Here is a 23,324-nt window from a genome sequence, read left to right on the forward strand (position 1 = left end):
TGGAGGCTCTGCCTCGGGATGGGGACCTGGATCTGTTACGAATGGATGCACCGCCTCAGTGCAAGGGTCAGGAGCCGGCAAAGAACCGGAGCTAGCAGAGGACCAGGAGCCAGCAGAGGACCAGGAGCCGGCGGAGGACCAGGAGCCACAGGGAGGGCCAGGAGCCACAGGGAGGGCCTGTGATAGGGGTCCTCCTCGGAGTCAGAATCCAGTTCCACTTTCCAAGTCTATAGTCAACTCACAAATCGCTCAACCTCTGGTGAGCTGTCACAGAGCCCTCATTTGCAGCCCATCTGGGGGGGGGGTGTTTTCCTAATTTATGCCAGTGAAAATCCAGGTATTTTTATTCATTATTTGTGTGACTCCACTACTAAAAATGTATTACGAATCAACACGATGCCATTTATACCATATATATTTCTAAAAAGGAATGGTTACGGACTCTCTCGCATGCCCCAATGTGTTCCATGACCTCCTGATTTACAAATTAAGCACTGGTAACTAGCTATCTAGTTATGTATATACAAATACAATACACAGCCATGGTTCAGTGTTTTGTGCCAGGTTGTAATCATAGACTGTATATATAATGGACGACGCCCTTTCGCTCTTTTCCATTGGTGAAAAATGAAGCCACCAGTGTCCTGATACAGCGCTGACATCTTGGACTTGCGTCTGCGCAGATAGCGATCTTGGGACCAGTTCTGCGCAGTAGTTATGCGCAGTAGCGAGAAGGAAGTAAAGCCATAAAGCCGCGAAATCAACGGCCCCATCTCTGTGCCCCGCCCCCACTCTCCCTCGCAGAATGCGCATACCCTTAATCAATCGCAAGTCCAAGTACAGTACAACCTTTGCTTGTTAAACCTAGACGATATGTTATAGCCTAACTTACATCATGTTTAACCTTAATTTAGAATAGGCCTAATACAAAAATAATTGGTAACTTCTAGCTAACGATCACCTGCTAGCTATTAACATGGCTATTAACAAGGCTTGTTGTCTTTTAGCTAACGTTAGCTAGCCCATTACATTTATTTACTAATTAAATAGCTTATAAATTTAACTTACCGAAAAAAATTCAAAGATCGATTGGAAATGCCAGATCGGTTAGCACAATGTACTGCAGAACAACCCATTATGTCCGTGTGAAATTATATCAATTATAGAAATTTAGAGATTAAATGTTAAGCTCCAATCTCCTCAGTCCTCCGAAGGAGGATGGTGCTTCAGTGGCTCCTTGGCTCAGATAGCTGTCAATCAAAGCTGTGAATCACGACGTCACACCACCGTTTTTAGAGCATTAAATAACTAACTAAAAACCAACTTATTTTAAAAACAAACTCTTGAATTTACATTAGCGTGATACAAACTACAGTAAATGACAGAAACCAGCTTCGGAAAAAATATATTTGAAGGGTAATTTAATTGTTTAGTTGGTCTCGCGTCCCATTGAATAACATGGGGAGGGCGGGGTTTATGACCTATACTGGGACCACTCACCAGGGGGCGATCGAGACGTTTGGGCTTCACTTTTCAGGGCTCGTGCGGCACGCTTGGTTGTAATCATCACTATGGAGTGAGTAATTGCAAATCGTTTTACCAGTTTCTGTCCCAGGGTTCCTTGCATTGAATTGGGATAATTTCAGTTCCAGTGTATAGGACCAGACTAATTTTATCATATTTTCCCAAAACTCCCCTCGGTTTGGACCTAAGCACTGGCATTGAAATCAACTCGTTATCCCCATCAAAACCCCTGCAAGAGACCCACAGAGATGCACCGTTTTTGTAGCCTATTCATTTGGAGAAAAGGACCTGATCTTTTTCCTCCTCTGGGTTTTTCTATAGGCTAATTGACATACATTTGCACTGGTCAAAGTTTAATCCACTCTCAAATATCAACCATCCATAACATAACCTTGGGGTTTGCCCTAACCTCATGTCTGTCTCATGGCTAAGTGATTTAACCATGTGTTCTTCTGCAGTTTGGGTGAAGTCTCTTCATAGTTTTGAACATTAGTCATGCCTTCTAATTTAGCTGTTAGACACTAAAGCACCACGTTAAAAACGAGTAATTTTGTCAAACATAAAGAACTCGTTTCTAATCAGCCTACCAAGCTTGTTTAAAAATTTAAGACAGAAGTTACTGCTCACTCGCGCTTCCTCGCTACCACAAACAGGTGTTACGAAGAATTCAGTGACCGTGCGAAATCAGTGTGGTTGTCGAAAGTGCGCATGCGCTCCTATCGAATATTCCTTTCTGTTGCAATATTAACCTTGTGATCTTTGCGAATCAGCATCCATAGATTGTTTTTAAAAAAACAGTTTTTTTAAACAGCGGCAAAAAGCAAATATATTGTGTTGGTTAACAGATGTGTGTAGTATTGTTGCAATGAGAAATGCTATGTTTACGTTAGCTTGCATAGCCAGTCAAAGCAACTGATCCAACGTTAGTTTTTCAATTCAATTTGTTGGGACTTCTCTCAGTATTAACAAGTTACCCTTACGGAAAATATGTATTTTAAATATATTATCTCTATACATTTGATAAATGTATGTCAAAGTGTTGGAGTTGGATTCCTAAAGTATATTTCGAAAAAACGTTTTACTATTGGGTGATATCAGGTAAAATGGGCCACCAGGTAAAATGGGCCATTTAAGGTTTGGGGGTCCCAGCCCCTCTGGAATTTAGAGCCAATGACTGCAAAGGATTTCAAACTGTTGTCATAACTGTGCTTGACAAGTAACAGGTGATTTGATTGGTTTATGGTTGCTATGGTGGGCTATAATTCAAATCAAGACTGCACCAGAAAGCTGCATGGTAAGTAGCCTGACATACCAAATCTAACTAAACTATTATAAGGATGATAAATCTATAAAAAACCAAACATGCACATAAAAAAACAATGCATAATATCTGTCTTGATGGCATCAATAAGAAATAATTTTGTTAGTTTGGTATATGAACATATTTTTTGAAAAAGTGATGTTTTTCTTGGCGGCCCAATTTGCCTTAACCCACTGAGGTAAAATGGGCAACATGGTTTCAGCTAAAATGGGCCATCATCTGTGTCACTCACAAACACACATACACATGTGTTTGAGTGTGTGTGTGTGTGTGTGAGTGAGTGAGTGTACGTGTACATACGTGCATACACAAACACACACACACTCACCATGACTCCCCCAACAGTAATAATGGTAGTGGATATTTTATTTACAGTGAGTATGGCAAACGAAAAGGAAGCGAGAGGAGAGGAGAGAGGGAGAAGGAAAGAGAGGAAGTGAGAGGAGGAGGAAGGATGAGAGAGGAGACAAGCAGAGGAGACAGGAATTGAGAGAACAGGTGAGGAGAAAGGAATGCAGAGGAAATGAGAGGAGACAGAAAGAGAGAAAAGAGAGGAGGAGCAAGGACCAGAGAAGAAAGGATACAAAGATAAAACAGCCTCCCTGTTTTATCTTTGTATCCTTTCTTCTCTGGTCCTTGGAAGGCCAAACAACTACTATCTGTGGAAAGAGGAGAGGATGAAGGGGGCCTTAGATGAATACAGGGAGGGAGTGAAGAAAGGAATTACATGAGTGTGCACCTCTTATCACGAGCATGTGGTGTGCCGCGATCCACACTGCAAAGACGCATCAGTGGAAAGGTGACTGGCAGTGAGCGGAAGCCCTACCTTCCAGAGGAGGCGGAAAGGGAGCTTGCTGCCACCCTCAAGACATTGGCACAGAGGGGGTTTCCCTTCACAAAACGTGATTACCAGCAAGCAGCCTTTGATTTTGCAGCCAAGAACAACATATCTGGGAGGGCCGGATATTACTGGTTTCAGAACTTTCTAAAGAGCAACCCAGAGCTTGGGATGCGCAAGCCAGAGGTCCTGTCTGCAGCACGGGCTGCTGGACTCAACAAAGAGGTGGTTAGCCAGTGGTTTAACCAGTATGAGAGCCTTTTGGTCGAGCTGGGTATTGAGGGCACACCGTCACATATATGGAACTGTGACAAGTCTGGGCTTCAGGACCAGTTCAGTTCGACAAAGGTCATTGGACAGGTTGGCCAGCCTTGTGTGGAGGTGTGTGCCGGAGAGAAGGGGGAGACAACAACTTGTCTGGCAGCGTTCAATGCAGAAGGCACATACAGACGAACACTAATTATTTTTAAGGGGAAGGATGTTCGTTCTGAGTGGCTACAGGGATGCCCGGAGAACCAGCATAAGGTGTTCAGACAATGGCTGGATTACCTCTGACCTCTTTCTGGAGTGGGGTCAAATGTTCATTCAGTCCCTCCCCAGGAGTGACCCCAGGCCCCACCTTCTCCTCCTTGATGGCCACAGTAGCCACGTCTATAACCTGGAGTTTATTAAGCTACTGAAGAGCAAGAATGTGCACATCCTGTGCTACCCTGCCCACACAACCCATTCGCTGCAACCGGCGGACAAGGCCCTCTTCAAGAGCCTAAAACACCACTGGGAACACAAATGGAGGAAGTGGACAAGGATGATGGCTGGGCAGAAGCTGTCAAGGATGGAGTTCTTTGCAGTGTTCAGCAAGGCTTGGGCAAAGGCTGCCACTATTGAAAATGCCCAGGCAAGGTTCCGGGGGACAGGGATGTTCCCTCTCAATAAAGATATTCTCCCTGAGACTGCTTTTGCCCCCAGCAAGACCACCGAAAGACTGCTACCATCCACTCTACCATCCCCGCCCACAAGACCACAGTCTCTCCCACCCCCACCCACTGGACCATGGTCGCCCCTGCTGACCTTGACCCACTTTGCCCGCCAGCCATCAGCCCTGCGCTCTGGACATCCGCCCTCCCACCCACCAGCCAGACCTCAGTCGCCTGCTTCCCTGACACCCCTGCTACCTGTGGAACCACTATACTTTTTCCCAGAAGATGAGAAAGTGGTGCTTGAAGAGGTTATGTTGGAGGATGTACCAGAAGAAGATAATGACCTCTTCAATAAGTTCACACCACAGGAAGAAACCCACTCCCAGGGTGAGGGACCTTCCACCTCCACAGTAAGTTAGGCTGCATGACATGTTACACATGCATGCTCACACAAACATACGCATGCACATTCATGCACGCACGTACACACACATACACACACATACACACACATACACACAATTTAGTCCCTAATCATATAAAATGTACAAATAATTATTCTATTTCTTGCAATAACATAGGCTCTTTTTGTTATTTTCTTTCTGTTCAGTCTGTGAAATCGGTCACATTCCCTGACTTGATCTCAATGCCGCAAAGGGAGAGGGCCATCAGAAAAAGAGTGAAGCCACCATCATATAACCTCACAAGTGAGCAACACATTGAATATATGAAAACAAAAAAGTCATCCAGCAAGCAACCAGCCAAGCAAGCCAGCAAGTACCCGGGCAGCAAGCAACTAAAAGGGAAAAAAAAGCAGGGCAAGAGAAGCAAATCACCTTGCAAAGTCTACAACACCCATTATGGTGACCCAAATGACCCTAAGGCTACTGAGGAATGGGTAAAATGTGATCCATGTTCTGCCTGGTCTCATAAGAGCTGTGGTGAAGAGAATGGTATCTGTGATGACGATGGTTTCATTTGCAAAGACTGTGTTTGAAAAATGTTTTCATCACACACAAACATATCAGTTATCAATTTTGAATGTGAATTTTTGTAATTTGCACATTTCGTTCTAAATGTGTTGTTCACACACACACACCACTGACATCAGTTCACTGATCTATGCTGTTCCAAAATGAACTTTTTTTAATGGCACATGAATATGTTTGTTTAATGCAGTTTAAATGTTATGTGGCTGTATAAGCAAATGTGTTTTAAAATTATAATTGATGATAAATTACTATTTCTCTTTGCAGTTTGACTGGCCCATTTTACCTGAAACAGCTGGCCCATTTTATCTGAAACTGCTCATGCAAAAAAAGTTGGCACAGCTGATGTTTCAAGAACTGTAGGGCCTAAATAATTATATTTTATTACATAATTTCAACACAAAATGATCAAAAACGGTCATTATTAATCATAAAAAAACACATGGAAAAGGCATATATGGTATTGTATTATTGTCCCAAATGATTTACCAAAAAGTGGCCCATTTTACCTGATATCACTCTAAATGTATGGCTGTATTTCAAACACGCAACTTTGCGCTGTCCAGTCGGGTGCCCTACACTGCTGGAAACAAGAGTAGCGACCTGGTCTCAGGAACCTATGTAGACTATTTTACGAAAATCCATGGCACCCGATTTCATATGATATGTGACGTTACGTTAGGTTACATTACAATGCGCCACCAAAACGTATGATACATAACTAAATTATTAAAACGTAACATATCTTACTAACGCTATTACAACGTATCAAATGTTACGAGCACTATTAAAATGTAAAATAAAATATGAAAGCCAGATATTTACGAACGCTATGAAATACGATTTCTTTAACAAAATGTTAGACCCGTGTTTCAAACTGGCAATGTTTGGATGAGAAGGCAGTCGCCTTACCCACAGTCCCACACTAGACATGAGGATTTAAGATGAGTAAGAGCAATAGCAAGGTCGCTAGAATATGTTATGAAAGCATATTTAAAAGTATATATAAAAGCATATATAAAAAATATATCTTTAACGTTAGGTTCATGTTAGGCATCACAAAAGTGGGGTTAGGGTAAAGGTTAGATCTCACAGCACCGGGGTTAAGGTTTGGGCTACAGTTCAGGTTAGGGTTATGGTTTGGGTTAGGATTACAAAGAAAATCACTTCAAACATATTTATGTTGTGACAACACCACTCGCCAAAACTGGTTACAGGCTACTCACTGGAGCAGTGGGTTGCGTGCCTGTCTTGGATGTGGAAAGTTGCCGATTCGAACCACAGTCACTTCTCTTTTTTTCTCCATTCCGACTCTAACGTAATTTTACTGCACGTAATATATCTTACGAAATCCCCTGCCTAAAATGTATGTAAAATAGCCTACGTCATCCTTCTGAGACCAGGGTGCGAATAAGCTAGTGGTTTTACAAAAGTGCTGCAGTACGTAAGAATATCTTGCTGACTAACTGTAAAATGAAACGTATTTTGTAAACGTATTGCTAAAATGTATTTAAACAGCTAAAAGTGATGTTAGCAATATGTCAGTAATTAACATTTTGAAAGTGTGGTTGCATATTCAGGTCTGCTGTGAAGTGATATAAAATATAACGCCTTACATCAATGTCATTTTGGACTGTGAACATTAATTGTTTCATGCAGTATGCTAAGCATGTACACCTCAAGGTGAAATACACGTTTTTATAGTTACCCGTTTGGATAATATTTTCATTCATTAAAGAGGGGGACACCATTTCCGCCAGGCATCGGCGAAACCTATGTCCCTTTGTCAATAAAAATACATACTGCCTTAAACCCATTCAATAAGTTGGTGAGGGAGAGGATAATTAACTCTATGACTTTGGTAAATGTAAGTACTATAGTATACTATACACTCACCAAAAGGATTATTAGGAACACCATACTAATACTGTGTTTGCCCCCTTTCGCCTTCAGAACTGCCTGAACTCTACATGGCATTGATTCAACAAGGTGCTGAGCATTCTTTAGAAATGTTGGCCCATATTGATAGAATAGCATCTTGCATTTGATGGAGATTTGTGGGATGCACATCCAGGGCACATCCAGGGCAGCTCCCGTTCCACCACATCCTAAAGATGCTCTATTGGGTTGAGATCTGGTGACTGTGGGGGCCATTTCAGTACAGTGAACTCATTGTCATGTTCAAGAAACCAATTTGAAATGATTCGAGCTTTGTGACATGGTGCATTATCCTGCTGGAAGTAGCCATCAGAGGATGGGTACATGGTGGTCATAAAGGGATGGACATGGTCAGAAACAATGCTCAGGTAGGCCGTGGCATTTAAACGATGCCCAATTGGCACTAAGGGGCCTAAAGTGTGCCAAGAAAACATCCCCCACACCATTACACCACCACCAGCAGCCTGCACAGTGGTAACAAGGCATGATGGATCCATGTTCTCATTCTGTTTACGCCAAATTCTGACTCTACCATCTGAATGTCTCAACAGAAATCGAGACTCATCAGACCAGGCAACATTCTTCCAGTCTTCAACTGTCTGATTTTGGTGAGCTTGTGCAAATTGTAGCCTCTTTTTCCTATTTGTAGTGGAGATGAGTGGTACCCGGTGGGGTCTTCTGCTGTTGTAGCCCATCCGCCTCAAGGTTGTGCGTGTTGTGGCTTCACAAATGCTTTGCTGCATACCTCGGTTGTAACGAGTGGTTATTTCAGTCAAAGTTGCTCTTCTATCAGCTTGAATCAGTCGGCCCATTCTCCTCTGACCTCTAGCATCAACAAGGCATTTTCGCCCACAGGACTGCCGCATACTGGATGTTTTTCCCTTTTCACACCATTGTTTGTAAACCCTAGAAATGGTGGTGCGTGAAAATCCCAGTAACTGAGCAGTAATTGTATCTCCCTCTTTAAAGAATGAAAATTGACTTCAGATTGAATTAAACCTATTAAATAAATAACATATAAAATTAAGAGACCACTGCACCTTTTTCATTCCTTTCCAGAATTTTTGAAATGGTAAGTTTTGAGTGAGGAACAGAAGCCTTTAATTTGCAGTGGTCTCTTAATTTTAACCCTTCTGTTCCTCACTCAACCTAGATTGACAGTTATTGTATCAATGTCATTGAAGAATGAAGGAAAAATGAACGTTGTGGCATGAAATGAAATAGCATTGGTAGTATAAAGTTCGTCTTCAGTCTCGCTCGCAATTGCTCAATTCTTATAGCTATTCCAAGTAGTAAGATGCTAGGAGACCTATTACTGGCGAGGCCATTAAACTTAATAAGAAACGTTAGTCAGTTTAACGATGCTTAATGTTGTCTTGCTAAATATTCAAACTTGGCGTGATGAAATGATCTAATGCTAAGTGAGCCGTGCAAATCATCTTGCAAATACGATTAACATTGTTCGTTTTAGGCAACACCTTTAATAAAAGATTTCAATTATAACAACAGAGTTGCACAACCGGAAATGCAGGAGCAGTATTAAGGAGAATGCGGAAGCAGTTTTCAGGGAGCCCATTCTATCCGTAGACATAATCAAGAGTATTATGTCTATGATTCTATCTGCCGCTCTGGGCTTGATTGCTACTTGTGACTGTATCCCGGCCCCTCATTATGTCGTGAAACGATAAGGAAACACAGAAATAAAAGAATACAGAAATAAATACTGAAATAAATGATTATGGAAATGAATATAAAAATAAATAAATACAGACATGAATGATCAAAGAATTAAAAAATAGGGAAATAATATTGATTGATACATTTATTATTTTTATCTCATCTCATCTTCATCCGCTTATACGGTATCGGGTCGCGGGGGCAGCAGCTCCAGCAGGGGACCCCAAACTTCCCTTTCCCGAGCCACATTTGCCAGCTCTGACTGGGGGATCCCGAGGCGTTCCCAGGCCAGTGTCGAAATATAATCTCTCCACCTAGTCCTGGGCCTACCCCGAGGTCTCCTCCCAGCCGGACGTGCCTGGAACACCTCCCTAGGGAGACGTCCTGGGGGCATCCTTACCAGATGCCCGAACCACCTCAGCTGGCTCCTTTCGATGCAAAGGAACAGCGGCTCTACTCCGAGTTCCTCACGGATGGCTGAGCTTCTCACCCTATCCCTAAGGCAGCCACCCTTCTGAGAAAACCCATTTCAGCCGCTTGTACTCGCGATCTTGTTCTTTCGGTAATGACCCAGCCTTCATGACCATAGGTGAGGGTATAGGAAAATTATATATATCGAAAGCTTTGCCTTCCGGCTCAGCTCTCTTTTCGTCACAACGGTTTGGTAAAGCGAATGCAATTTATAATTTTTATATATATACATATATTTATTTCTAATTCTGACAGGTTAGGTCCTCCATAAATGTATGGGTAAAGAAGTCCAGTCTTCTGTAAATGAAAAATGTATTATTTTCAGTACATTAATATGACTCAGAAATATTGTTAGAAGACGTAATAGAAGCCAAACGTATACTATTTACAGATTTTTAAACAAACACGATTTAAAATTATGATCACATTTTAAAAAGCCACGGTCTGCAAACATCGCGATATCATTTCTCCTTTCTGGTGTAAGGTCAGCTGATCCCAGAATTTACTTCACTGTGGGGACGAGGTGTAGCGGAGTTACTACATTACGAGCTAACGTTACAATAGCGAAATTAGCTAACAAAGGAAAGGACTTGCACGTGGAAGTTACGTCTGACATCTCGACTATACTCAGGTATTTTTCAGGAAATATGGCCTATATCGAGGCATACTGATTCAAGTCAGACATGCCGAGAATCTCATAGCTAGCAAACTAATGTTAGCTAGCTAACAGGGTGAATCAGCTACTAGCAGTACCTACCTAGCTAGCAAACAGAAGATTCTAGATTGGAAGCAGTCACTGCCCGTCTGACGTTACGTTGCTACCACGCTAACAGAGTTGTAGCTCGCTAGCAACGTTAGCGACATAGCTAATTTATCTACATCCAGACTTCCAACGCAATGATTTCTCAGTCAATTGATAAATGGTCAAAGCGGTTGCCTGCTTCGCTTGTTAGCTATTACTTGGTCTGTTAAGTTGTTTTACTACTCATTCTCTTCTGTAGCTAGCTTGCTAGGTTACTTCACAGAGCCTGAGTTCTGAGAAAGCTACACTACAACTGACGCTAAGACAGTGAACTGTAATCTTGCTAACTGTGGAGCTAGTGAAGTATGATAATGTTGTTGGTTTGAATGTAAGGTTATGTAACTAGCTAGATATGTAGTTCTGTTTCTTTTTATTTAACGTCCTCACATGGCATATTTAAGCATAAATCTGACGTTATTTAATGTAAAACAGCTTGCAAGCCAGGTGATTATTGTTCTGCCCATTCATATGTAACCACTGTTTGAGTTTATGTATAAGCAACGTTCTCCCTCGTTACTGTCAGTTCTAACTGGCTAATATTCTATTTCATCAGTTTTTACAGTTTATAGTGTGTAGTACAGATTTGAACTAACCTGCATTTGTGAAAATATCAGCATATCTTCTAAACTGCAGTGTCTTTTTGATTCTTTAATTAAAAAAGTGCCAGAATTGTAAATGTAATTTTACTCCCATGGAGTAATCCAAACTTATCACTTAAACATGGTATTATTAAGACAGCAGTATATTTATTCCCAACAAAGCATTTGCTAAATATCTCACCAAACCATAGCTAAAAGAACAGAAAGGGACAGTTGTCCAAATAGTTTTTTGCTGGACCGAATGTCATTTGTTTCAACCCCGGTTATAAATATTCTCTTTAATGTTTTTTATGTGGAACAAATATACCGAAGTGAGTGTCATTATGACACGAGGCACTTAAGGATACACAAATTCCTCAAAGAATCACAGCAGGTTTAAAAGGGGATAAGATGGCAACATTACAATGTTGGATAATCATGGAGCATTCACAGGGCTTGACAATAACGATGGCCCTGGGCTAGTAAAAAGTGAAGTTGGGACTAATAAAACTAGCATGTCACGGTCCTGATCGTGCCACTGCAAAAAAATTATAATAATCGCATTATAAACTCTACATTCTCCGGTTGCTTCATAATCTGGTACACACACAAATAACTACCTTGCAGCTCTTTGCATGTGCTGTTGGCCAGTCAAGAGTTGAACAGTGATGTGATGCCTGGCTGTTTGGTATTGTTTTTCAATCAAACATTTAAAAACTTGCACAAGTCACTCAATTGAAGAAGGCAGCGAAGGATAACTACAAGCACAAATGAAAGTTAATTTTTTTTACCTCAGTGCAAAAAATTTACCTGTTTTGACTTGGAAGAAACTCAGATGCACAGCGTTGTTGGTCATAAGTTCCTGACTGCAGACAAATGGGGGTGTTTTTACAAAGGCACTGACAACTTTTGCAAACAGTCCCTGACCAGCCATGGCAATAGCAAACCGCACCTGGTCTGCATGACAGCCAAGCAGGTGGCTGACAATCCATCTTCAGGGCACTTGGTCACACTGATCAGGAGTTTAAATGCAGATGCCCATTGGGTTCTGGCATGGAAAAGTTAATCTTCACTCTCGCTAGCAATTCCCCAATTCTTATGATTATTCCTAGGAGGTTAGTAGATACTATTAACCCTATTACTGGCTAATAAGCTGTTAAAGCGGCCAGTGGCAACAGTAATACAGTTCATAGATGCTATTTGTGGTGGCGGTAAACTTAAGAAATGTTAGTCAGTTTAACACAATCCTCAATGGAGTCTAGCGACTGCTGAATCGTGTAATGCAGTGGGGTAGTGGTTAAAAACAGTGCCTCATGTGGAAGAACTAAGTTTGGATCTATTGAGAGCAATGACATTTATTATTTCTGGTAGATTCCACGATTGTCTCGTCTTCTCACTTGATGAAAAAGTTTATCGTAGGATGACATCAAGTGACATACAAAAAGAATGGGAAACAGCAGCTGGGGTGAAGTGCATGGCGATGACTGTTTGAAACAGGCTCCTAGGGACAGGGCTGAAGTCATCTTCTCTGACGAGTGAAATCTTCAGCTTTGCCCAACACCTGGTCGTCTAATGGTTAGACGGTGACCTGGAGAGGCCTACAAGCCATAGTGTCTCGCACCCACTGTGAAAATTGGTGGAGGATCGGTGATGATCTGGGGATGCTTCAGCAAGACTAGAATCGGGCAGATTTTTCTTTGTGAATGACACATGAATCAAGCCAAGTACAAGGTTATTCTGGAAGAACACCTGCTTCCTTCTGCTCTGACAATGTTCCCCAACTCTGAGAATAGTTTTTTCCAGCAGGACAATGCTCCATGCCACACAGCCAGGGCAGTCAATGTGTGGATGGAGGACCATCAGATCAAGACCGTGTCATGGCCAGCCCAATTTCCAGACCTGAACCCTCTGGAATTTGATCAAGAGGATGATGGATGGTCACAAGCCATCAAACAAAGCCGAGCTACTTGAATTCTACTTGAGTGGCATAAAGTCACCCAACAGCTGTGTGACAGTCTGGTTGTGAGCAAACCAAGACGCATGAAAGCTGTGATAATAAATCTGGGTTAATCCACCAAATATTGATTTCTGAACCCAAAGTTAAATCATTAGTATTTTGTTGTGGAAAATGTTATACGAATTTGTTTTCTTTGCATTATTTGAGGTCTGAAAACAATGCATATTTTTGGGGGGGTTATTTTGACCAGTTGTTATTTTCTACTAATAACAATGTTGTAATTTAGAGTATTTATTTGGAATTTGGAAGTAAAGTTGTCAGCAGTTTAAAGAATAAAACAACTGTTTATTCTACTCAAACATGATTCCCCATGAATAGTAAAACCAGAGAAATTGATAATTTTGCAGTGGTCTCTTAATTTCTTCCAGAGCTGTATATATTTTGTATTTTTCCAGAATGCATTACATAAAGGATAAAACATGTTAAGTAACAAAAGTATTTAGTTATGTTGTAATAAATTAAATCATTTGGGAGGAGGAACAGTAAAAAAAAAATGTGTTACCCACAGTGGCAAAAATGTAAACGATGAGCCCTGCATTCAAGTAAATAACAGGGCAATTTCGTACATGTCCGCACTGTCCTTTAGAAAATAACTTTTTGGTTGAGTGGAAGTAGGATTGACAAATGCAGATGGGTTGAAAAGTCTGCTGTGCCCGATTGGCATCAACTGACAACAGATAATTGAGCATCATGTTAGCATGTAACAATGTGTAGCTTAATTTGCCCATACTTACCATCTCTTAAGTGGGCTTGTCATGTCTGGGGGCAGAATAATTATCAAATAATGTCTTTGTGCTTTTTTCTCTTCAGTGGTAAGCCAAAGTCAAGAAGATGGCTGACACAGAGCAAACAAGTGCCCCTTCTCCCCCTCCATTAGGGCCAGTGGTAAGTAATCAAATTCTTATTTTGATTATAAAAGATAATGTTAGACTAAATTTGGCTTCTGAACATACTCTGTAATGAAGAGGCTCTGACATCACAACACATTGCATTACATGCTGTTTAGGTTGTCTTGTAACGCATGCCCCAGTACAGTTTTATTACCGTGAACATTTAAAAACATATACCCAGCATAAAGCCTTATTTTAACTCTGCAAGAATACAAGTTATATGAAGTTTTTTTATTCAAAAATGTTTGCTTACAGATTGAAGTTGTACATTTTAGGATGGGTTTCTAGTTTGGAATCTGTGGGGATTCTGGAGTAGATAATTGCCTAGATTCTTCGTACTTTAATGTCCTTTTTTCCCCTCCCACAGCAATTCATGTTGGCTAACAAACTAGAGACGGCAATGTGGCTTTCACGGCTCTTCACCGTCTATTGCTCAGTAATGTTTATTCTACCACTCTTAGGGTAAGGGTCAATGGATTGGCATTATCAAATGTCTTCTATGATCAACTTCATGAAACAGCATATTCACGTTCATTGCATGCATTGCATCATGTATCTGTTTCATCTTTTGACATTTCCTAGACCCCAGGCGGCAGCCAATTTCTACCAACGTGCTCTGCTGGCCAATGCCCTCACCAGTGCCCTGCGGCTACACCAGCGGCTCCCACACTTCCAGCTCAGCAGAGCCTTCCTCGCCCAGGCACTACAAGAGGACAGCTGTCACTACCTGCTGTACTCCCTCATCCTGGTCAATTCTTACCCCATCACCAGTATCCTCTCAACCCGACATAGAAGCTGTGGTCCCAAACTGTTTGTGCCAGGCTAATACTGCCATGCCTCAGTTTTCCTGTCATAACGTGTCTCTGATAAAGCCAGGGCATGCTTTGTCAAGCAAACTGTTTAATGGTAAATTAATATTGTAATGCAAGTAGGGCCACAATGATTATTTGACTAAGGTTACTTATTTCGGTCGTTGATGAGTTACAACAAACGATCTGTAATGTCCAGGAGTGGCCAAGTCAAAGCCTGGACCTCAATCTAACCGAAAATGTGGAAAGAGTTAAGAATTGCTGTTCACCAAGTATCCCCATCCAACTTCACATCCGCTCACTCAACTTGCAAGTCGCTCCATCTCTGGCGAGCTATTGCTGTGCCTTCCCTAGCGTCCACGCTGCCTGCTCGGGCAGGGTGTATCTTCCTAATTTATGCCAGCAACAACCAGTCAACCATTATAGGAGAAACATCTCTGCAAATATTAGTAACTATTTAGTATTTGCGTGACTCCACTACTAAAAACATGTAACGAAAAGTCAATGGTCAATTTTTATGTTATGCATGTATCACTCACCTGTGATCCCAATAATCTCTGAAACCTTCCATGCATCCATTTTATATCGCTGTATGATTCCTCATTCATAATGGAGAACCGGACACCGCAATTATAATTTTCTGTCGCCGTGATTCGCTGGCTTTCGTTGGAATGAATGGGAGCGTGCCACTTTGTGGCTCTAGCGAGCGGACAGTGTGCACGTACGTTTAGCCTAAATAAAGTTTCTCCCTAAATGAATCGCCCCCACGTGGACTTTTCTGATTAGATTTTGAGTTTTTGCCTCTGATCAACAAAGTCCATAATGTCACTGTGAAAATAAAATCTACTTGATTTTTAACAATTGCAAAACACAAGATATTGCATAACTCTTCACCCATATTAGTCAATATTTGGTTGAGACATCTTTGACAGCAATACATCATAATTCGACGTAGCTACATCTCCCCCTCATGTTGTGAGGCTGAGTTTGCCGACTGCCATCTGTAGGAAAACACATGGACAAATCCCTTTTCGGCTCCGTGTGTGTGGGACAAGTTTGCATTTTGCTTAAAACATTTAAGTTTAGCTATTTCTACCTGACATGTGAGTTAAGTTTTCATCTGCTTGTTGGCCATAAGTTGGGTAAGTTGTTTCAAGCTAATGTTAGCAGAAATAAGATTTGGTGGCTCTTAAATGTCAGCATTTCCCTCGCATTTGCTATTTAAAGAAATGAAATGCAAATATGAAAAATAAGTGGTTGCTTTTGTGCTGACTGATACATTTATATTTTCCACAAAACATTACAAGGATCATGCAACCTGATAGACAAAGTGATCCACGTCACAAAGCATTACAAAAGTATAATCCAAAATAAATATAAACATATTGGTGTTAAATGGAGTCGGTAGTTTGGAAGACTGAGTGATGAGTGTCTGGTATTAGCTATACAGGCAATGCTTCTAAAATGCATTTGCCCTAGATTTGAAATGTAATCAATTTAATAAATCTGAAATTATTTATGCACTGCCAAGAAATACAGAAGGTACCTTTACATAGGCGGAAATACCGGACTCTTCTAGTGACCAGCCTTCATATTCCCTTTGCGGTAGCCTAAATGCTTTGTGTAGCTAGTTTTCAGCCTGTCCATCCGATCATTTGTTTTTGTTTTCAAATGTTTTCTTCTTTGTAAATTCTATGTACTTTGCTGTGTCCATTTTGCCCTGTGTCTTCACAAGCTTTCCAGGCCATGACACAAAAATATTGCCATAGCATGTGACTCCCACCACCGTTCTTCACCGTAGGGATGGTGTCCTCAGGATATTAGGCGCCAAAAATAGTATTTTGCATTGAGGCCAAAAGGCTCTATTTTGGTCTCCTCAGACCATAGAATCTTTTTGCTAGTTTCAGATTCTCTCAAATGCCTAAGTATTTAGTATATGCGTGACTCGCCTACTAAAAACGCATCTGGCCTTTTGTTGCAGTTTTGTTACATTGTCTCACGGCTCAGGCTTGGAAGGTTGTAACCCCTTCAGATTTGTCAATGGCCTCTTGGTGGTCCCTGAGTAGTGCTCTTCCATCTGGATACTGTTATTGAAGACGGACAGTTCTAGACAGATTTACGGTTGTGCCATATTGTTTTAATTTCTTGATAACTGACTTAACTGTGCTCAAGGGGACATTCAATACATGTTCTTATTTTCTTTGTTGCTTTGGAATAACTTACGTATTTGATTGTTCCTTCATCTTCATGATGTAGTTTGTTAGGAGTTGTACTAATCAATTGTGGCATTTCCCAGAGACTGGTTTATTTTACTTGAAATTATGTGAAACACCTAATTACACACAGGATGCATTACTGGACTTCTAAAGACAGCTGGTTACACGAGTGCATTAAGGAGGATTATGGCAATTTTATGTGTAATTAATCCAGAACAATTTGCAGCGTTTTCCTCTAGGAACTAGTTGATGGATTGAAGGTGTAATGTATAAGATCATTTTCTTTGCTGGTCGTTGGAACCATTCAAATAATGCTGGAGAGGGTCAAGACAATTAGCTGCTATGACTGTTAGCTTTGGCTTGGGACAACAGAGCAGCGTAGTTGCTTCGTTTTTTTATATATGACGTTATTTACATTGAATGAGTAATTGTAATTGAATGAGTATAGGACGAGTGACTAGAGTCACATGGATTACTTATTCATTTCTGAGGTTATTAGAAAATGTAACTGTTTGCATCTGGTTCTATAAAGAAACAAATACTCCACTGTGTAATGCTGTTACTACAGAAGATGTACATTTATATTGTACCAGTGAACTATCTGTACTATGCCATAGTAGACTACATCATAGGCTTGTCAGTCTGACGTACGGTTTTCTTCAGATTTGTTTGTTGTATACCGGACCAAAAGATAAATTCAGCACTTTCTAAGATTTGACGCCATTACAGTTCATTAAAGTCAATAAACATCGATTCATTTATCAGTGGATTTCACATGACTGATAATGCAGATATACGCATATGAAGTATTTTTGTCCAGTATAAAAAGCGACTCTAGATTGTTAGCCATGTTTTCTTTTGATTATTTGAAATATCAAGCATGTTTTGCATGGAATCATGTCTTACTAAAATAATCAATAGCTTCAGCCCTAAATGCTCAGTGGAACACCTGTTAAGAAGGCATTGCTTGAAGACACTATTTGAACCTGTCCTTTTTAATGTTGTTTATATTGTATTGGTGGCCATCTTTAATGCTGTTTACCACTTAACTGCTCTCTTCAGTGAGCATTTTCCCAGTCTTTCTCTTCTCGTTGCTTCATGCAACCACCTACACAAAGAAGGTTCTTGATGTAAGTATCCTTCCTCTCTTGATTCATGAACACAATAGTGAAGTCATGCTATTTTAGTTGGGTAAACAAAATCACTTTTTTTTTTGTGAATTACAGTTTGCTCATTCACTCTCGCTCCTCTTGAGAAATTTCCTAGTGGGATAATTTCTAAAAATAGTTAATGTAGGGTAATTTCTGAAAAACCAAAGTCAGTACTATAACTGTGATTTTAGTTATTTGTTCATCCTGATGTCTATAATTCCCTTTGTAGGCAGTGGGCCCCAATAGCCTGCCGTTCGTGAGAAACTTCCTCAACAAGCTCACCGCTAACCAACAGAACATCCTAAAGTTCATTGCCTGCAACGAGATCTTCCTAATGCCAGCCACTGTCTTCATGCTCTTCAGGTATGCACACTCCATTTTAATGGTGGATTGATGTCCGATAAGGTTTTTTGCTTTGTGGCCATGTCTTGAAAATAGAAATAAACACCCCCTAACTGTAGGTAGTTTGGCCTTAACTGTTTATTCCACCAGGCATGCAATAACAGCATATACAGTCTATTTATATTAAGTAGGCTTAATTGTCATGAAACCATGTGAAAGTGACAAACTGAAGCTCTCATTTTCATAAAAATAGGAAGGACACTGTGGAAAGAGTTTTACATGTAGAACCTGGTTTGCTCACCAGAGGGCGATAGGGTTCATTGTAGACCAGTATAAACATGTCAGCGTGTTTATGAAGACTTGCTCCATTAGAGAAATAAACAATGTTTGTACATATGTATTTATTTGGGGTGGCAGGCATCCTTGCAATTAGAGCATCTGACCAGTAACAGAGGTTGCCAGAAGGAATCTTGGAGCCGTTAAGGTGAAAATAATTTGTTTTGTGCAGGTTGCTATAAAGTTCAATGGGTATTCAATCAACCTACCTGGTAAAATAATGGTCATAACATTGTGACCACTGACAGGTGAAGTGAATAACTCAGGTAATCTCGTTATCATGGCACCTGTCAGTGGGTGGGATATATTAGGCAGCAAGTGAATATTCTGTCATCAAAGGTGATGTGTTAGAAGCAGGAAAAATAGGCAAGCGTAAGGATCTGAGTGAGTGACCAAATTGTGATGGCTAGACGACTGGGTCAGAGCATCTCCAAAACTATAGCCCTTGTGGGGTGTTCGAGTCAGGGTGTCCATGCTGACCCCTGTCCACCGCTGAAAGCGCCTACAATGGGCATGTGAGCATCAGAACTGGACCACAGAGTAATGGAAGAAGGTGGCCTAGTCTGATGAATCATATTTCGTTTTACAACTCGTGGGTGGCCAGGTGCGTGTACATCGCTTACCTGGAGAACACATGGCACTATGGGAAGGAGGCAAGCCGGCGGGAGGCAGTGTGATGCTTTGGGCAATGTTCTGCTGGGAAGCCTTGGGTCCTGCCATTCATGTGGATGTTACTTTGACACATACCACTTACCTGAGCATTGTTGCAGACCATGTGCACCCTTTCATGGCAACGGTATTCCCTGATGGCATTGGCCTCTTCCAGCAGGATTATGCACCCTGCCACAAAGCAAAAATGGTTCAGGAATAGTTTGGAGAACACAAGTTCACAGTGTTGACTTGGCTTCCAAATTCCCCAGATCTCAATCCAATCGAGCATCTGTGGGTTGTGTTGGACAAACTAGTCCGATCCATGGAGGCCCCACCTCGCAACTTACAGGACTTAAAGGATCTGCTGCTAAAGTCTTGGTGCCAGATACCACAGCACACCTTCAGAGGTCTAGTGGAGTCCATGCCTCGATGGGTCATGGCTGTTTTGGCAGCAAAAGGGGGACCTACAAAATATTATGCAGGTGGTCGTAATGTTATGGCTGATCGGTGCATTTACAGAATTTTTTTGGGCAAATATGATTGCCTAATAGATATATCTAGTGATTACAGTAGCTGAAAGACCTGAATGTTGGAGAATGTATACATTAGATGAGAATGAGTACATTGTCTACCAAGAAAATGTATTAACTCTGCTTGTTGTTTTTCCAGTGGCCAGGGAAGCTTGTTGCAGCCCTTCATTTACTACAGGTTTCTAACTCTCCGCTACACCTCTAGAAGAAACCCCTACTGCCGGTAAGTAGCCTCAATTGACTTCTGTAAGTTCAGTGATTTGCCTGTTTAACAATTGTAGAAAAGCAAATACAGTTAAAAGCAAAAAACGAATCTCTGCCCTATTAGCACCCTGTTCTCAGAGTTGCGGATCCTCCTGGAGCATTTCGTCATGAAACCCACCTGCCCCGCCTTCTTCAGAAGGATGTGCCTCAACAGCATCGCGTTCATGAGCCGCCTAGCCCCGACTGCTGTGTGACCGTGTTTTGTTCCCCAACCGTAGTTTTTACCGTAAGGGGTGTGGCGGCACGTCGGTTTTGAGAGGGACAGACGAATGACAACATTGAGGGTTTAAAAAAAAGTAGAACTTTTGAATGTTACAAGTGGTCTGTGTTCCTGCTGCTCTGTTCATATGCTACAGCGGAGGCTGTGTCTTCGCCTGCAACGCACTGAAACCCCTCTCCCCCAGTCGTTTTTTGATATGGCTGAATGGAACAGCTGGAAACAAACTCCCTCCTCCACCCCCTTATTCTCTCTCTTTGGGAAGAACAGCGCCAGAGTATCTGATAGGATCGATCATATGATGGTGAATGTTTTTGGTCTGCCCTGTACGATTTATTTATTCATGGAGAATACATGTTCTGCGAAATGCTAATTGTCTCATTGTACTATACATAATTGCAGTCACTTATTATTTCTTTCTTTTATAATCATATTGTGCTATTGAAAGGTGAGATGTCAGTGGCTCTGGGATTTCTACATCCACCAATTCCATTTTATACATTTGTTTACTTATGCGTAAAGAATTGGTTGTGATCTTTTTTTCTTAAAACACATTTTTTAACCTTTAGAATTGAGATGTGATCTATGCCATGTTTATAAAAAAAATTACAAATTAAAAGTAGAGGCAGTATTTTATAAAGGCCTTGATTAGAGAATGTGGTTTATCTGCTGTACTTTTGAAGGCTTGAATGGTACAAAGATTTCTGTCACCGTTAGATTTACTTTACCAGCAATTCTCCAGTCGACACAAAGCATGTTATGCAGCAAATGGAAAGCGCTAGGATGGCTGCAAGTGCATAGTTGCATTTTGAATAGATTTATTATTGAAAATTCTAATTAAATTGATCTGATTTGTGGTTAACACTCTATGGTCTTCTGATTCACTGCATGCCCACATTTCCATGTTAAATGTATTTATTTTCTTGTAGAGAAACCATGTTTGTCTGAATCTGGAATACATTTATCCATTATATTAAATTAATCTATAAATTGCCTTGTTTGAGACTTAACCTCCTTACTAGCTAATGAGCATTATTTTTATTGTTCTTAGTCCTTTTTGGAGCAACAGTGATTAAATTCTATTTTAATTCACAATATAAACTTGTGATTAAATTCTATTAAAATCCACAAAAATAGTTATGACTGTACGAGTAGTAGAGCATAGCCACTTTCTCTGGCTCATCACAGTCATTAACCCTCCTTATTTCTAGATTTATAATAGAAATTGAAACTTGGTGTTCTGAGTACCAGTCTCTTTAAACACTGCTAACAATGCCTCTCCTAAGATACTTTTTAGGGAGTTGGAAAACATTTCTGGAAACACATTAATGCCCTTGTTTTGTTTTCTGTTCTATGTCTAAAGCTAAGCTGTATGTTCATTGCGCATTGATACAGCTAGCTTAATTTCCATAATCAAATCATCCTGAGCGTTCTATTGAATCACTATTCCTCTCCTTGTAATTAAGTATTATGCAGTCATAAGTATACCCCCTTGAAGGTTCACTGTATGCTGTCACAAAAATTGTGGGCTGTCACAATGTTTGTGTACTATATTTCAGGTAACAAATATCTAGTTATTTCACACAGCATCAGTAAAATGGTTTGCCTCTTCTTTTTTTTTATCACAATACACCCACAGTCTCAAGCACCAGCTAGCTATATTTTCATCATGACAACTTGTTTAAAAAAAAATCCTTGTAGAAAATCCTGTGAAGCGGTACTGAATCTTGTCCAAGTTCGCTTGCAATGTCATGGATATAAGAGTCTGTAATTCAAATAAAATGGTTAATCACTAACTTAAAATGAATGTCTTCAAAAGATCTATATTAAATTAAAATTATTATAATAATGAAATAAAACTTTATTTCTTATGGTGTCACCCTACACAAGCTCAGGACAAATAAGCCCTTTTGGTGAAAACAACTGTTAAATTCCAAATGGACCTCTTTGCCACTCTCCTGTTTTCATGCAGAGGGAGTGAAAATGATTGAGGGTGGTAATAGACACTCCAGTGCAGCCCCTTCCAGCAAGTGTGCAATGATGCCCATACCAGCCCTAGTGCTTTCCCACTTTGAGTTTTCACAAGTTTCTGGAGCTTTGTTCTCAACTAAGAGTCACATAATTGTCATAATTGTTAGTGACCCCTCATGCCCTGTGGATGGGGGCATTGTCGTCCTGCAAGAGACCACTCCCATCTGGATAGAAGTTTTTCACCATAGGATAAATGTGGTTACTCAGAACAGCGAAAAAAATGTCATGCCATTTACTGATGTCTTTCCCATAGATGTAATTGCAGATGTAACTTTAGTCACTGTTCCTATTAAAACACTAGCCAGTTGTCTTTTTGACTGAAGCTCCTGCCATCAGTGTCCCAATAATGAACGTTCTTTCAAAGTTACTTACATTGTTTCCTCTTGCTAACTCAATCCAAAATCAAGGCAAACTGGGCATGCAAATGTTTCATACTAGTCACATAGCATGGGATGTTAGTTGCTCTATTGAATCATGAAGACCTGTATATTCATTACGTTCTTCCACTCAATTATTCAGGTTTTTCCTTAATTTGTCAACCGTCAGTATATTATAAGAGACAGACAATTTTGGATTTATCTATCGTACTTGAAAAATTGGTATCTTTGTGCCAGCCGCCTTGTGTCTTTTTGTTTCCCCTCTCTGGATAACCGTGCCAGATAAAAAAAAAAAAAAGAGATGAACTAGTTTTATTACATATGAAAGATTGTTTAACTTTTTAAACTTACAAAAGTATCAGAATTAGTATCTATAGCTATGTAATTTTATATGTTTTAAAAAAAAACACAAATCTCTAAATGCCTAAATGCTATGAA

At 40.6% G+C, this 23,324-nt stretch overlaps 1 protein-coding gene across 1 annotated transcript; it reads left to right on the forward strand.

Annotated features, from left to right (window-relative positions):
* Positions 1 to 10,143: 10,143 nt before the first annotated feature.
* tmem33 (transmembrane protein 33) lies at positions 10,144 to 21,471 on the forward strand. The gene is made up of 8 exons (XM_010897220.3): positions 10,144 to 10,306; positions 13,883 to 13,957; positions 14,330 to 14,424; positions 14,545 to 14,732; positions 18,050 to 18,117; positions 18,368 to 18,501; positions 20,137 to 20,220; positions 20,326 to 21,471. Exons 2-8 carry the CDS (start codon positions 13,904 to 13,906, stop codon positions 20,453 to 20,455), a joined length of 753 nt encoding a protein of 250 aa, XP_010895522.1. The 5' UTR covers positions 10,144 to 10,306; positions 13,883 to 13,903; the 3' UTR covers positions 20,456 to 21,471.
* The last annotated feature ends 1,853 nt before the right edge of the window (positions 21,472 to 23,324 follow it).

This window comes from Esox lucius, chromosome 4, assembly GCF_011004845.1.
Source record: "Esox lucius isolate fEsoLuc1 chromosome 4, fEsoLuc1.pri, whole genome shotgun sequence".
NCBI lineage: Eukaryota > Metazoa > Chordata > Actinopteri > Esociformes > Esocidae > Esox > Esox lucius.

Coding starts and splice junctions, on each gene's coding strand:
- tmem33 (XM_010897220.3), top strand. CDS start 13,904: ATGGCTGACACAGAGCAAACAAGTGCCCCTTCTCCCCCTCCATTAGGG. Junction 18,118..18,367: donor ACACAAAGAAGGTTCTTGAT/GTAAGTATCCTT, acceptor TTCCCTTTGTAG/GCAGTGGGCCCCAATAGCCT. Junction 20,221..20,325: donor AGAAGAAACCCCTACTGCCG/GTAAGTAGCCTC, acceptor CTGCCCTATTAG/CACCCTGTTCTCAGAGTTGC.